We start from the raw sequence: 17,661 nt of genomic DNA on the forward strand, positions 1-17,661 counted from the left end.
GGCAGAGTTGAGAAGTTCTGGCGCCGACAGAGATGGCCACCTCGCTTCACGTTCCTAGGAAACGATGCAGTTATTTCTTACATTGGTACCCCAGGTAATCTTAGGTTTCATTACATACAGTCGGGAGGAACTACTGAATATAAGAGCAACAACAACTCACCACAATTACAACCAGGAATATGACTTTCCCAAAGCGGATCCTGTGTCTTGCCTTCCACCCAGGACAATGGATCGGAACCCAGCCGGTGACCCAAAACAATGACGCCGTAAAAGGGGCAGACGAAGCAGTCTTTTGGTCAGGCTCCGGAGACGGGCACATTGTGCACCACTCCCTAGCATACTACTCGCCAATGTCCAGTCTCTTGACAACAAGGTTGATGAAATTTGAGCAAGGGTAGCATTCCAGAGAGACATCCGAGACTGTAACGTTCTCTGCTTCACGGAAACATGGCTCACTCGAGAGACTCTATCGGAGTCTAAGCAGCCAACTGGTTTCTTCACGCATCGCACCGACAGAAACAAGCATCTTTCTGGTAAGAAGAGGGGCGGAGGGGGTATGCCTTATGGTTAACGAGACGTGGTGTGATCATAACAACATACAGGAACTCAAGTCCTTCTGTTCACCTGACTTAGAATTCCTCATCAAATGTTGACCTCATTATCTAACAAGGGAATTCTCTTCGATTATAATCACAGCCGCATATATTCCCTCCCAAGCAGACACATCGATGGCCCTAAACAAACTTTATTTGACTCTATGAAACTGGAAACCACATATCCTGAGGCTGCATTCATTGTAGCTGGAGATTTTAACAAGGCTAATCTGAAAACAAGACTCCCTAAATTCTATCAGCATATCGATTGCGCAACCAGGGCTGGTAAAACCCTGGATCATTGTTATTCTAACTTCCGCGATGCATATAATGCCCTCCCCCCCTCCTTTCAGAAAAGCTGACCACGACTCCTTTTTGTTGCTTCCAGCCGACAGACAGAGACTAAAAAATAAGCTCCCACGCTCAGGTCTGTTCAACGCTGGTCTGACCAATCTGATTCCACGCTTCAAGACTGCTTCGATCACGTGGATTGGGATATGTCCCGCATTGCGTCCAACAACAACATTGACGAATACGCTGATTCGGTGAGCGAGTTCATTAGAAAGATTTGACTCCATCAGGTTTTCTTCCAGAATGGTCCTGTATTTGGCTCCATCCATCTTCCCATCAATTTTAACCATCTTCCCTGTCCCTGCTGAAGAAAAGCAGGCCCAAACCATGATGCTGCCACCACCATGTTTGACAGTGGGTATAGTGTGTTCAGGGTGATGAGCTGTGTTGCTGTTACGCCAAACATAACGTTTTGCATTGTTGCCAAAAAAGTTCAATTTTGGTTTCATCTGACCAGAGCATCTTCTTCCACATGTTTGGTGTGTCTCCCAGGTGGCTTGTGGCAAACTTTAAACAACACATTTTATGGATATCTTTAAAAATGGCTTTCTTCTTTGCCACTCGTCCATAAAGGCCAGATTTGTGCAATATACGACTGATTGTTGTCGTAAAGTTCAAGGGGGGCGAATACTTTCGCAAGGCACTGTATACTTTATCCCGTTACACTTGTGTGTATAAGGTAGTAGTTTTGGAATTGTTAGGTTAGATTACTCGTTGGTTATTACTGCATTGTCGGAACTAGAAGCACAAGCATTTCGCTACACTTGCATTAACATCTGCTAACCATGTGTATGTGACAAATAACATTTGATTGGATTTGAGATACAGAGGGACAGAAAAATAAAAACCCCATCCTTAGTGCTGCTCGGGGAGTCAGTGAGTTAGTGTCTTGCTGTTGGTCTATGAAGCCATCTCTCGTATAGTGGGATTGAAGTGGCTGCTCTGTTGCTTTGGCCTGAAATACAGGGACCTGCTGTGCTGTGTGTGTGTGTGTGGGGGGGGATGATAGATGAGATGATGCAGAATACCCATATAGGGGATTTCTTATTCTTTCCTCCTCTATCCTCCTCTATCGGATACTTAGAGCCCCTATTCTATACGGTCTACATCAGGGAACCTCAAGTAGATTCAGCTGTGGGCCAAGTTTTTCTTGAGTGGATGACCACGGGGTCGGAACATAATTATACATCATTTGTAGACTTCAACTTGACCGCAAGAAGCCCAAATAGATATAATATTTGACTAAAACATAATAATTTCAAACCTTCCTTACATTTGTATATGATCACATACACTGAGTTTACAAAACATTAGGAACACCTGTTCTTTCCATGTCATCGACTGACCAGGTGAATCCAGGTTTAAGCTATAATCCCTTATTTATGTCACTTGTTAAATCCACTTCAATCAGTGTAAATATAGGGGAGGAGACAGGCTAAATTAGTATTTCTAAACCTTGAGACAATTGGGACATGGATTGTGTATGTGTGCCATTCAGAGTGTGAATGGGCAAGACAAAAGATTGAGGGGCCTTTGAACTGGGTATGGTAGTAGGTGCCAGGCACTCCGGGTTAAGTGTATCAAGAACTACAAAGCTGCTGGGGTTTTCACGCTCAACAGTTTTCCATTTGTATCAAGAATGGTCCACCACCCAAAGGACATCCAGCCAACTTGACACAACTGTGGGAAGCATTGGAGTCAACATGGGCCAGCATCCCTGTGGAATGCTTTCGACACCTTGTAGAGTCCATGCCCAGACAAATTAAGGCTGTTCTGAGGGCAAAAGTTGGTGCAACTCAATATTAGGATAGGTGTTCCTAATGTTTTGTACACTCAGTGTAAATCTGTCTATTATGCGTGGGAATACTTTGAAACCTATTTCCAAAATTAAAATAACTTGGAGCGAATTTGCTGGTGTTTTTACAGTTTTTGATGTCCACCAATAATTGGCAGATGAATGTCAACCCTGATTGAAGGCACCTGATCCTCATCGGTTGCTCACGTGTTTAAAATGGGTGCTTTTTCTGAATGAAGGGGATTCGTGTCTTCTCACTGAGGAAGGCTGCAAAGCCAAAACGTCTATGTTCGCTGTCCCTGATTCAGTGAAAAAATAATACATGAAAGTGAGGTGAGCTTTTTGAGTGCGGACCCATCACACGTTTTGTTTGTCCAACAATAAAGAAAAAAATGTTGCTTAGAAAACTTGGCCAAATCCAATATATTAATGCATTGCGTTGAATGAGCTCCAAAGCAATTCATTTGAAAACAAAAATGGCGACTCCATTGAAATAGTGTTTACCCACTTAATGGATGACGACAGGTTACTTTGCCTTCTTTGTTTGACTGAGACACCCCCACACAGCTCTGTCTGCTTCCTGGGCCATGAAGAACTCTGAAAGCACCAAAGTCAATCAGGACAAATCAGGACAAATAGATATACTGTTACAGGCTTGTGTTAGCAAGTCTCTCCCCCCCCCCCCCTCTCTATCTCCCAACCCACAGCAACTTCATTATTTCAGTGTTGTAATTACATAACATGACAGGCTTAAAACTCTACTGTCTTCTTACTGTAGTGTGTCACTGGTGTTTAGTCTCAGTGGACAATGGGGCCACAATTTGATTGTGATAGTCTTAGAGTGTGCTGGGGCCTGGTAGACAGTAACTCTGATGTGTGTGTCCTGTGCTATTACAATGGCCTTGTCTGGTTCGCTCCCCATGACTCTGTCATTAATGGGATGGAGGTTAACCCTGAGAACGGACTGGCCTGTCCCTTGCTGCTGCAGTTGCTACCGCCACACACACACACACACACACACACACACACACACACACACACACACACACACACACACACACACACACACACACACACACACACATACACACACACACACACACACACACACACACACACACACACACACACACACACACACACACACACACACACACACACACACACACACACACACACACACACACACACATACATACATATACGTACACAGGTTCAGACACAGCCACAGACACAGTTCACTATCTCTGCAGTACACAGGAGTACAGTACACTATACTAAGAGAGGATATCAATGAAACTGACAGGAAACAAGTGACAGGAAGAACAACCACCACTGCCAATATGAATGACTGAGGTTAAAAAAATAATGACACTGTGATGATGTAGGGGTTTAGATGTTGTTCTTATGATGTACAAAGCCTGCTTGTCCATGTTCCATTCCTGACAGATAATGGCGAAAGAATACCACCGCCACGCCATTTCATTGAGATGATTCACTTCTCCAGCAGTGGTTTGTCTTCTGTTAGTGCTATTCGGTGTCCTTGGGACATCTCTACCCTAAATCCTAACCCTAACCCTAACCTTAACCCTCACCTAAACTATTTGAGATTTCAACTTTAATGGGGTAATGTCAGAGTCGAGATGTCCCAAGGACACAGGATAGCAAGGACCGTTTGTCTCAGCTGTGATTGTGAGAGTGAGTTCTCCACAGGTAGAGTAGCTCTCTGTAAAATGGCTGCCGTCTGCCTGGATAGGAACCAGATAGTAATTTAGAGCCCCATCACTCTCCCCGTCCTTTCACAGGAGAGAAAGGGGGTTTGAAGAGAGAGCAGGCAAATTATAAATGCCAGATTTCAGATGGACTGTGGCAAACAACATCAATCAGTATTTTACTAGCCGAGTTGCTCTATAAAGTTATGTTGGTTTGAACCCTGTAGGACACAAAATCCATCTGGCAGTTAGCTCTATTACATGCAGGGTCCTCAGACAGACATTTACTCTACTCTATACACACACATACACACACACACACACACACACACACACACACACACACACACACACACACACACACACACACACACACACACACACACACACACACACACACACACACACACACACACACACACACACACACACACACACACACACACACACACACACAGTAAATGAGAAAGAATAGCTTTCAGCCTGATCAATTCAAGACTAGAACTACAGTAGACCAGGAGAGAGAGAGAGTCTGGAGTGGATTTCCATCCAGTGGCCATCAACATTAATCCCCAATATTCTATATGCTACTACCTATCTTTCTGTCTCTACTGTTATGGCTATGGTTATATTACTCCAGTATAGCACTGTAGAGCAGAGAGCTAACATATAGTTACACTGCATCGTTCAGTATTCCACCACTATTGTGGTGTGGTATTGCAGTCAGACACTGGCCTTTCCTTTTTTTGTCCTGCATGGATGGCTAACTTCCATTGGCTCGTATTCATCTGCAGGCTGAGAGTCTGAGTGGTTGCAGTCACAGACACAGACACACAGGATGGCCACGACTTTTGTTCTTCTGTACATTGGATCAACAATGATGAACAAAATGTTTGTGGAGTCTTAAATGTTATGGTCAACAGCAGACCTAGGTTTAAATACTATTTCAGATCATTTGAAATACTTTAGCTGGGCATGATTGAGTTTGCCTGACGTAATGGAACCAAAGAAATAGTCGTAAAATTACAAACCCTGCCCATCTGGCACTCCAGGCGGGCTGAAGCAAATGCGAAAGATTGTGAAACGCATTTGAAAGATTTTATAATTATATGAGATTCCTTTTAATCATACATGTAACTGCCAAAATAAAGGAAACACTTGACTTCAGTATCCGAGGGATACAAAGTACACTGAACAAAAATAGAAATCCCAGAAATGTTCCATACTTACAAAGAGGTTAGTTTTCTCACATTTTTTGCACACATTTATTTACATCCCTGTTAGTGAGCATTTCTCCTTTGCCAAGATAATCCATCCACTTGGTTTGGCATATCAAGAAGCGGATCATTACACAGGTCCACCTTGTAATGGACACAATAAAAGGACACTCTAAAAGAAGTGTGCTCTTCACGGATTAATCCCAGTTCCAACTGTACCGGGCAGATGGCAGACAGCTTGTATGGCGTTGTGTGTGCGAGCGGTTTGCTGATCTCAACGTTATGAACAGTGTGCCCCATGGTGGCGGTGGGGTTATGGAATGGGCAGGCATAAGCTACGGACAACAAACACAATTGCCTTTTATCGATGAACTATTTTATGCACAGAGATACCGTGATGAGATCCTGAGGCCCATTGTCGTGCCATTCATCCGCCGCCATCACCTCATGTTTCAGCATGATAATGCACGGCCCCATTTCGCAAAGATCTGTAAACAGTTCCTGGAAGCTGGAAAATGTCCCAGTTCTTCCATGGCCTGAATACTCACCAGACATGTCACCAATTGAGCATGTTTGGGATGCTCTGGATTGACGTGTACGACAGCGTGTTCCAGTTCCCCCCAATATCGAGCAACTTCGTACAGCCATTGAAGAGGAGTGGGACAACATTCCACAGGCCACAATTAACAGCCTGATCAACTCTATGCGAAGGAGATGTGTCACTCTGCATGAGGCAAATTGTAGTTGCACCTGATACTGACTGGTTTTCTGATCCACACCCTACCTTCTTTAAAGGTTATCTGTGACCAACAGATGCATATCTGTATTCCCAGTCATGTGAAATCCATAAATTAGGGCCTAATTTATTTATTTAAATTGACTGATTTCCTTATATGAACTGTAACTAAGTAAAATCTTTGAAAATGTTGAATGTTGCATTCATACAGTTGAAGTTGGAAGTTTACATACATTTAGGTTGGAGTCATTAAAACTCATTTTTCAACCACTTCACACATTTCTTGTTAGGACATCTACTTTGTGCATGACACAAGTCATTTTTCCAACAATTGTTTACATACAGATTATTTCACTTACAATTCACTGTATCACAATTCCAGTGGGTCAGAAGTTTACTAAGTTGACTGTGCCTTTAAACAGCTTGGAAAATTCCAGAAAATTATGTCATGGCTTTAGAAGCTTCTGATAAGCTAATTTACATAATTTGTACCTGTGGATGTATTTCAAGGCTTAGCTTCAAGCTCAGTGCCTATTTGCTTGACATCATGGGAAAATCACAAGAAATCAGCCAACACCTCAGAAAACAAATTGTAGACCTCCACAAGTCTGGTTCATCCTTGGGAGCAATTTCCAAACGCCTGAAGGTACTACGTTCATCTATACAAACAACAGTACACATGTTTAAACACCATGGGACCACGCAGCTGTCATACCGCTCAGAAAGTAGACGAGTTCTGTCTCCCAGAGATTAACCTACCTTTATGCGAAAAGTGCAAATCAACCCCAGAACAACACCAAACGACCTTGTGAAGATGCTGGAGGAAACAGGTACAAAAGTATCTATATCCTGTCACAACTTCCGCCGAGGTTGGCTCTCCTGCCCGTTCAGGCGGTGCTCGGCGGTCGTCGTCACCGTCCTACTAGCCACTACCGATCCCTTTTCGTGTATCTGTTGGTTTTGTCTGATTGGTTTCACCTGTGTGTTGTTTAGTTAATTAGTGTCTGTATATAATGTAGGTTGTCCCGCCCTTGTTTTGTGCGGGATTGTTTATTTGTCATCCATGTCTGTCGGTGTATTGTGTGTTCTTATTCTCCAGTTCGTCTTTTATCCTGTGTTGGATTGTTCACCCTGTGTGTATTGGGTTGACCGTGTTTCTTGTTCACCGGAGAATAAACTTTCATATCGCTATCTGCTCTCTGCGCCTGATTCCACCCATCTTGATTAGACGTGACAGAATCCCGCACCACCCATGGAATCAGCAGGAGCAGCAGCGTCTCCTCTCCCATCGATGGAAGATAGGGTCCTCCATCATACCAGCGTGCTTCACCGGATTGGTTCTGCTATGGACCAAATGATGGAGAGAATGGATCGATGGGAGAGGAGTGGCCTCCCCACCTCATCTCTAGCAACCCCTTCTCCAGCACCTCCTGTTTCTGCGACCACATCTGGCTCCGGGGCTCTTTGGCTGACACTCCAACAGGAGTATGACGGATCGGAGGCTGGGTGCCAGGGTTTCCTCCTTCAACTGGAACTATACCTGGCTACCGTGCGTCCTGCTGCCTCTGGAGAGGAGAGCGTGTTTGCCCTCGTCTCCTGCTTGACTGGGCGAGCCCTCGAGTGGGCCAACGCAGTGTGGAATGGTCCGGACTCGGCTAAGGATAATTACCCAGAGTTCACCCGCCGATTCCGAGCTGTTTTTGACCATCCACCCGAGGGTCAGGCGGCGGGTGAACGGCTGTTCCACCTGCGTCAGGAGACGAGGAGCGTACAGAAATGTGCTTTAGAGTTTAGGACTTTGGCAGCAGGAGCAGGATGGAACGACAGGGCCTTGATTGATCATTTTAGATGTAGTCTCAGGGAGGATGTCCGCAGGGAGCTGGCATGTCGGGACACCACATTCACACTGGATGGACTTATCGATCTGGCTATCCGTCTCGACAACCTGCTGGCTGCTCGCGGGTGTTCGGATCAGGTCCTGTCGTTTCCAATCCCCAGCCCCCTTGTTCCTATCCCTATGGAATTAGGAGGTACAGCTTCGAGGGGACCTGAGGAGGAGTGTCCTCCTGCACCAGTTGTGTTCGACGAGGGCACACGTCCGACCGGTGCTGGAGGAACTCGTCTAGGAGTCGGGAGGACAGGCGGAACACTGCTCGATCACCCCAGGTGAGTAAGCACCAAACTCATTCAGAGCTTCCTGTCGGTCATGTGTTTGTATTGATTTCTTTCCCTGGGTTTTCCCCCTCTCTACAGCATAAGGCGCTAGTCGATTCATGCGCAGCTGGGAATTTTATGGATCGTGGGCTTGCATTAAGGCTAGGGATTCCCCTGGTGTCGTTAGATCGACCTTTCCCCGTGCACTCCTTAGATAGCCGACCATTAGGGTCAGGAGTAATTAGGGAGGCTACGGTGCCGCTGGACATTGTAACGCTGGGTGATCATAAGGAGCAGATTAGCCTGTTCCTTATAGATTCACCTCCGTTTCCAGTGGTGTTGGGGGTTCCCTGGTTAGCTCAACACAACCCGGTATTTCCTGGCGACAGGGGGCTCTTAAGGGTGGTCAGAGGAGTGTTCAGGTAGGTGTATAGGAGTTGCCGTTGGTGCGACTACGGTGGAGAGTCCAGACCAAGTTTCCACCGTGCGCATTCCCTCTGAATATGCCGATTTGGCTATCGCCTTCAGTAAAGGGAATGCGACCTAATTACCACCTCATCGTCGAGAGGACTGCGCGATAAACCTTCTGGAAAACGCTGCACTTCCTAGGAGTCACGTGTATTCATTGTCCCAGGAGGAGACAGTTGCGATGGGAAACATATGTTTCTGAATCGCTGGGACAGGGATACATTTAGCCCTCCATATCACCCGTCTCCTCGAGCTTCTTTTCTGTGAAGAAGAAGGATGGAGGTCTGCGTCCATGTATTGATTATAGAGGTCTAAATTCCATCACAGTGGGGTTTAGTTACCCACTACCTCTCATCGCTACGGCAATGGAATCATTTCACGGGGCGCGCTTCTTCACAAAACTGGACCTGAGGAGCGCGTATAATCTGGTACGTATCCGGGGAGGAGATGAGTGGAAAACAGCATTTAGTACTACTTCTGGTCATTATGAGTACTGCGTCATGCCATGCGGGTTGAAGAATGCTCCAGCCGTTTTCCAATCCTTCGTAGATGAGATTCTCTGAGACCTGCTCGGGCAGGGAGTGGTAGTGTACATTGATGACATCTTGATCTATTCTGCCACACGAGCGGAGCATGTGTCTCTGGTGCGTAAGGTACTTAGGCGACTACTGGAACATGACCTGTATTGCAAGGCGGAGAAATGTGAGTTTTTCAAACAGTCCGTTTCCTTCCTGGGGTATCGTATTTCCACCTCCGGGGTGGTGATGGAGGATGATCGCGTTACAGCCGTGCGTAATTGGCCGACTCCGACCACGGTGAAAGAAGTGCAGCGGTTTTTAGGGTTTGCCAATTACTACCGGAGGTTTACCCGAGGTTTTGGTCAGGTGGCTGCTCCCATCACCTCACTGCTGAAGGGAGGAGCGGTGCGCTTGCGCTGGTCAGCAGAGGCGGGCAGAGCTTTCAGTCGTCTGAAGGAGCTGTTCACCAATGCGCCCGTGTTGGCGCATCCGGACCCCTCTTTAGCGTTCATAGTGGAGGTGGATGCGTCCGAGGCTGGGGCTGGAGCCGTGCTGTCCCAACGTTCGGGCGTGCCATCCAAGCTCCGCCCGTGTGCTTTCTTTTCGAGCAAGCTCAGCCCAGTGGAGCGAAACTATGATGTTGGGGACCGGGAGTTGTTAGCTGTAGTCAAGGCTCTGAAGGTGTGGAGACATTGGCTTGAGGGGGCTAAATACCCTTTTCTCATCTGGACTGACCATCGTAATCTCGAGTACATCCGGGCAGCTAAGAGACTAAATCCACGTCAGGCTAGATGGGCCATGTTTTTACCAGGTTCCAGTTTACCCTCACATATCGGCCAGGCTCCCAAAACATCAAAGCTGACGCACTGTCTCGCCTCTATGATACCGAGGAACGGTCAGTTGAGCCAACTCCCATCATTCCACCGTCATGTCTCGTGGCACCGGTGGTATGGGAGGTGGACGCTGAGATAGAGAGGGCCTCACGGTCAGAGCCGGCTCCTCCTAACTGTCCAGTAGGGACCAAGTACGTGCCGAGGGTGGTCCGGGACAAGCTGATTCGGTGGGCTCATACTCTTCCCTCCTCGGGTCATCCTGGTATCAAGAGGACAGTGCAGAGTCTGAGAGGGAGATACTGGTGGCCCACACTGGCTAAAGACATGAGATTTTATGTCTCCTCCTGCTCAGTGTGTGCTCAGAGCAAGGCTCCTCGGCACCTGCCTAGAGGTAAATTACAACCCCTCCCCGTTCCACAACGGCCGTGGACACACTTATCGGTGGACTTTCTTACCGACCTTCCCATGTCCCAGGGAAGTACTACGATCCTGGTCGTTGTGGATTGGTTTTCTAAGTCCTGTCGTCTCATTCCGTTGCCCGGTCTCCCTACGGCCCTGCAGACTGCTGAGGCTTTATTTACCCATGTCTTCCGGCACTATGGGGTGCCTGAGGACATCGTCTCTGATCGGGGTCCCCAATTCACGTCTAGAGTGTGGAGGGCATTTATGGAGAGACTGGAGGTCTCGGTTAGCTTAACCTCAGGTTTTCACCCCGAGAGTAATGGGCAGGTGGAGCGCGTAAACCAGGATGTGGGCAGGTTTCTGCGGTCCTATTGTCGGGACCGGCCTGGTGAGTGGGAAAGGTATGTTCCATGTTCGAACTAGCCCAGAACTCCTTACGTCACTCCTCTACTAACTTGTCTCCTTTTGAGTGTGTGTTAAGTTACCAGCCGGTCCTGGCTCCATGGCATCAGAGTCAGACCGAGGCTCCTGCGTTGGAGGAATGGGTACAGCGCTCCAAGGACACCTGGAAAGCCATTCAGGGCTCATTACGGTTAGCGGGAGAACGGCAGAAGAGGAGCGCTGGCCAGCACCGCAGTGAGACCCCCGTGTTTGCACCGGGGGACAGGGTCTGGCTCTCGACCCGAAACCTGTCCCTTCGCCTGCCCTGTCGGAAGCTGGGGCCGCAGTGTGTGGGGCCGTTCAAAGTCCTGAGGAGAATAAACGAGGTGTGTTATAGGTTACAACTTCCTAGGTACTACCGTATTAACCCCTCGTTTCATGTGTCTCTCCTCTGGCCGGTGGTGGCTGGTCCCCTGCAAGAAGGTGAGGTGCCTGAGGTCCCTGCGCCCCCTCTGGACATCGAGGGGTCCCCGGCGTATACAGTTCGAAGCATTCTAGATTCTAGACGCCGGGTGGGGGGCCTACAGTACCTCGTGGACTGGGAGGGGTACGGCCCGGAGGAGAGATGCTGGGTTCCGGTGAGGGACATTTTGGACCCTTCCCTCCTGAGAGATTTCCACCGCCTCCACCCGGATTGCCCAGCACCTTGTCCTCCGGGTCGTCCTCGAGGACGGTGGCGGTGCGCTGCTGGAGCCGCGTGTCGGGGGGGGGTGGGGGGGGTACTGTCACGACTTCCGCCGAGGTTGGCTCTCCTGCCCCGTTCAGGCGGTGCTCGGCGGCCGCCGTCACCGTCCTACTAGCCATTACCGATCCCTTTTCGTGTATCTGTTGGTTTTGTCTGATTGGTTTCACCTGTGTGTTGTTTAGTTAATTAGTGTCTGTATATAATGTAGGTTGTCCCGCCCTTGTTTTGTGCGGGATTGTTTATTTGTCACCCATGTCTGTTGGTGTATTTTGTGTTCTTATTCTCCGGTTCGTCTTTTATCCTGTGTTGGATTGTTCACCCTGTGTGTATTGGGTTGACCGTGTTTCTTGTTCACCAGAGAATAAACTTTCATATCGCTATCTGCTCTCTGCGCCTGATTTCACCCACCTTGATTAGACGTGACATATCCACAGTAAGACAAGTCCTATATAGACATAACCTTGAAAGGTCGCTCAGCACGGAAGAAGCCACTGCTCCAAAACCGCCATAAAAATGCCAGACTACAGTTTGAAACTGCACAAGAGGACAAAGATCGTACTTTTTGGAGAAATATCCTCTGGTCTGATAGAACAAAAATAAAACTGTTTGGCCATAATGACAATCGTTATGTTTGGAGGAAAAAGGGTGAGGCTTGCAAGCCGAAGAACACCATCTCGACCGTGAAGCACGGGAATGACAGCATCATGTTGTGGGGGTGCTTTGCTGCAGGAGGGATTGGTGCACTTCACAAAATAGATGGCTTCATGAGGCAGGTTAATTATGTGGATATATTGAAGCAGCATGTCAAGACGTCAGTCAGGAAGTAAAAGCTTGGTCGCAAATGGTCTTCCAAATGGACAATGACCACAAGCATACTTCCAAAGTTGTGGTAAAATGGCTTAAGGACAATAAAGTCAAGGTATTGGAGTGGCCATCACAAAGCCCTGACCTCAATCCTATAGAAAATGTGTGGGCAGATCTGAAAAAGTTTGTGAGCAAGGAGGCCTACAAATCTGACTCAATTACACCAGCTCTGTCAGGAGGAATGGGCCAAAATGCACCCAACTTATTGTGGGAAGCTTGTGGAAGGCTACCTGAGGTGTTCGACCCAAGTTAAACAATTTAAAGGCAATGCTACCAAATACTAATTGAGTGTATGTAAACTTCTGACCCACTGAGAATGTGATGAAGGAAATAAAAGCTGAAATAAATAATTCTCTCTACTATTATTCTGACACATTCTGAAAATAAAGTGGTGATCCTAACTGACCTAAGAGGGAATTTTTACTAGGATTTAATGTCAGGAGTGGTGAAAAACTGAGTATAAATATATTTGGCTAAGGTGTATGTATATCAGACTTCAACTGTATGCTTGTTCAGCATATTTTTTAAAGAGGTGCTTCCACACAGGTGTGGTACCTGATTTAGTTTAGTAATTAACATTCCATCATGCTTAGGGTCATGTATAAAAATTCCAAATTGCCATTATTTTGGCTGCCATGGCTAAATGAAGGGATCTGTGAATTTTAAAGGGTGGTCTCAAAGGAGCATAGGGACATTTAAAGTGTTTTAAGTGTGTGTGTCTCAGTCACCAGATCTCAACCCAAATGAACACCTATGGGAGATTCTGGAGTGGCGCCCAAGACAGCGTTTTCCACCACCATCAACAATTTCTCATGGAAGAATGGTGTCACATCCCTCCAATAGAGTTCCAGACACTTGTAAAATCTATGAATTTACTCATTGAAGCTATTATGGCAGCTAGTGGTGACCCAATGCCTTGTTAAGACACTTTATGTTGGTGTTTCCTTTATTTTGGATGGTACCCATTTGCAATCACAATACCCACTTGGCACAGCGGGCAATTCAATGTTGTTTCAAAGTAATTGTAATCGTTCAAGGTTCAAATGAATCCTTGAAATTACTTAGAAACAATGTTGATTCAGACAGTGTGTCCTCAGTGGGTATAGTTTATCATAGTTTATTTGCGGTAGTTAGATAGCCCGTTACAGTAGCAGTGTAAATATTTCAGATGTGTTATTATAAATGATATTATCTCAGCAGACCTGGTTGGTGTCTTTTCATAACTCCATTGTCTGCTGTTTGCATTCCAAGTGCCTTCAGGTGCAAACGTGGAAATATGTTTTTCTTTTATATCGGTTCGCCACTTTTCATGCTTTGCTATTCTTTGTACTGACAAGCACTATATAAATTAAACACCTATTATTATCTGTAGCTGCAACAGCAGTAGAGACTTTCTGTCTCTACTCTGTTACAAGACAGTCGTTGACATCACATTGCTCTCTTTCTCTCTGTGGCATTATAACTTCAGATGCTCTACTTACATGAGCCAGATGTGGGTGCCCTTTATCACACTGATGATTGGTTAAGTCAACAAAAAATGTATCCTTTCACTTGTATTTATTATTGCGCTGAGCACATTTTGGGGCATCTGTCCGAAGAAATATAATTTTGGCATTTAAACCTCACTTTTGTATTTCTTCTGGATGTTTTCAACAGTGTGCGGTTATCTATCCTTTCCAACATGTCTCTCTGTGACCGCAGGTGTTCCTGAAGAGCGACCGCGTTGCCAAGATGGTCCAGAGCGGGGGCTTCTCAGCCAATGACTGCAGGGAGGTGTTCAAGAGGCACATCGAGAAGCGTGTCCGCAGCCTGCCTGAGATCGACGGCCTGAGTAAGGAGACAGTGCTCAGCTCCTGGATGGCCAAGTTCGACACCATCTACCGCGGGGACGAGGACCCACGCAAAGCCCAGCAGCGCATGACGGCCAGTGCCGCCTCAGAGCTCATCCTCAGCAAGGACCAGCTCTACGAGATGTTCCAGAACATTCTGGGTATCAAGAAATTTGAGCACCAGCTGCTCTACAACGCCTGCCAGGTAAGAGCAGGCGTTAGTAGAGGGAGGGTGTGTGTGTGTACGCATCACTGTGAAATATGGTTGCATCCGAAATGGTTCCCTATTCCCTGCACTGCTTTTGACTAGGGTCCATAGGCTGCTATTTCTGACGCATCTATGTGTGTGTATATCGCTGTATATCGCTGGTAAAAAAGACCCACTTTCCCAGTGGGCAAAACTGACTGGTGACAATGACGTCATCATGATGCCATCACAACCAGAGACTGATGTCATTGCAGACAGTTTTGCCTGCAATGACAGGCAAAAAACAATCAAGGCCAAGAACAGTCCAGCACTTGTTACTGTTGTTCAGGCTATGCCTGCAGCTGTAACAGCTACAGTGGAAAGTCTGCTGTCTCCTTACTCTCACGCAGTAGCAAGGTCACAGATCAATATGGGTTTATAGAATCACTCCAGGTTTTAAAGACCAGCTGTATTTTTCAAGCATCTCAAGCATTTCAAGTTTTAATGTCACATGCACAAGTACAGTGAAATGCCTTTCTTGCTAACTCAAAACCCAACAATGCAATAATCAATAACAATGTAGGAGTGCTGACTTAAGATCAGGTTTTTCTTTTAGATTATAATGCATGGTCAAACTGATCCTCGATCAGCACTCTTACTCTGAGTCAATTTGTGGACATGGGCCCAGGTTTAACACCTTGACTAGAAGGCATGTTTTACTTTCAAACAGGCTCTTCCTGTTCTTGTATTTTGGCTGAAACAGCCTTCATCAGGTTTCCATTTGGTGAAATAATATAAAATAACATGCACCTGACACTTATTTTCAAGAGGGAGATCGCACAAACCCAAAGCTGGTAAATCACAGGCCTATCTAACAGCCCTGCACCTAGAGAAGCTGCACTTCAATCTCCTTCCTATGAGGAGTGACATGTTGAGATGGTGGACACCAGTGTGCTTGTGTCAGACATAACTCTTCGACAGCGCTGCTTCACTTGTACAACACTCTCTGAGAACTCTGAGACCTAGAGAGCAGATTGCCGTGCTAATATATTCTTCTTCCAGGAGCTTGATTAAAAGTCTGATCACAGGACGCATTCGGAGCCAGAGCTCAGATACATTTACATTTCCTCATAATTTAATGCATTAGTAACCACACTTAAGTGAATGGTCTCATTCTCTCCCATTTGGATTTAATGCACGTGGCCCTCAGAAACCAATGAATTGTTGAAGCGGCTTCATTTCTGCCTGAGAGAAGAAGTATCATCTTACTGTTTTCTTCATCATTTATGTTGTATAACATCTTAAAGATGCACTGCACAGAAATTATTGTGCCATTTCCTGGTAGATCAAATTCTAATTCTTCGCCTAATTTCAGTTTATGTGACAAAACCGGCAAGAATATAATATATTTTCCATAACCAAAAATAGTGTTTTCTGTGGTTTGAAGCTGGTGTACAAAACCAAAAGTAAGAGACACAAAACAAAACTTCAGAATAGGAGGAATAAAAATAGAGCACATAGAACAGATCTACCTTAGACTTGCTTTCAATTAAAATTATAGATCTACAACACACATTTCCATGTGAATTTGGTTGTCTCCTAAAAAGTTACAAATTGCAGTTTTAATGGTTGCTATCCCAACAGCATATCCTCAGGAAGCTTTGAACTGATGTGAGACTGGGTTACAATGTGAAGTGATAGATTGATCAGTCTTGACAATTCAGAGGCATGAGTGAGTGAGTGAGTGAGTGAGTGAGTGAGTGAGTGAGTGAGTGAGTGAGTGAGTGAGTGAGTGAGTGAGTGAGTGAGTGAGTCAGTCAGTCAGTCAGTCAGTCAGTCAGTCAGTCTGTCAGTCTGTCAGTCTGTCTAAAGTGTTACCGCAAACATATAGACACGCATCAATGTGGCACAAAAGTTGTTTTTTTATTCCCAGTCGATATTTGATTTTCTCCCTTTCTGTTTTGGTTTCAAAACTGTTGTATTTGTTTTCAATTTTGGGAAAGAAAATTGCCCATAAGTCTGTGTAGTTCTGGCAGTGTTGGAGAAAATGCAGCTGTCTCAAGGCAGAGTGAGCACAACCTGTCCTCTCTGAGATTTGTCTATGACGGCTGCTTTCTAAGGCCAGGCTTTACATACTGAGTCTGTACACAGTCAGTGTTTTTCTCCATTTTTTATCAGTCACAGTGGATAGATAGTCTGCCACGATGTACTGTCTGTTTAAAGACAAATAGCTTTCTCTCTCTCTTTCTTTCTCTCTCTCTTTCTCTCTCTCTCTCTCCAATCCTTAATTTGTTGGTCTATCTCACGCTGAGATAAAGCACAGCCCCTCTGAATCTTCCCATAGTTGCTTTAGTTTCTTCCCTGCTCATCCTTTGAAGATGGCTAACCTAGTTTTCCTGTGCAACCGGGCGGCGGAGCAGGGAAGAGCCGCTGGTGGAGGGTCAGGAATGAATCTGCTTGCAGGACAAGGACACAGTGCTGTGGGTTGATATGGTGGCATGGTGGGCAATCCCTCTGAACATATACCACTTGGCACTAAGCACTGCAGAGCTGCAGCCAAAGGAAGCTGCCAAATTTTAAATATAATCAATCGTGTTCTGTTTGTTATTTTTGCCCTTTTGCTTTTTTTTGCATTGGTAACTGGAAACGGTGTTGCTGTGTTTTAGGTAGAGCATATTGTGGTGCTTCTCCTCCATGATATGTCTTCAGGTCAGGGCCACTTGGCTGTAGCAATGAGCTAAACTGGTCAGATTGTGTTCCAATCCAGACAAATGGTAAATCAGACACACATGCTTAAAATCATGCATTCATGTACGTACACACACACACACACATACAAACACACACATGAACAGACACACACACGTGGACGGACA

The 17,661-nt window shown here is 46.0% G+C and overlaps 1 protein-coding gene across 3 annotated transcripts in view; it reads left to right on the plus strand.

Moving 5' to 3' along the window:
* Window positions 1-17,661, plus strand: part of LOC135541688 (calcium-dependent secretion activator 1-like) — a 199,832-nt gene that overhangs the window by 54,676 nt on the left and 127,495 nt on the right. For all 3 annotated transcript variants that reach the window (XR_010455985.1, XM_064968004.1, XM_064968005.1), the window contains exon 3: window positions 14,471-14,803. Coding sequence is in view for 2 of the 3 variants with exons in the window: in XM_064968004.1 (XP_064824076.1) it covers window positions 14,471-14,803 (333 nt within the window). In the remaining variant the exon portion in view is untranslated. The remainder of the gene's footprint in view (window positions 1-14,470; window positions 14,804-17,661) is intronic.

This window comes from Oncorhynchus masou, chromosome 6 (assembly GCF_036934945.1).
Source record: "Oncorhynchus masou masou isolate Uvic2021 chromosome 6, UVic_Omas_1.1, whole genome shotgun sequence".
Taxonomy (NCBI): domain Eukaryota; kingdom Metazoa; phylum Chordata; class Actinopteri; order Salmoniformes; family Salmonidae; genus Oncorhynchus; species Oncorhynchus masou.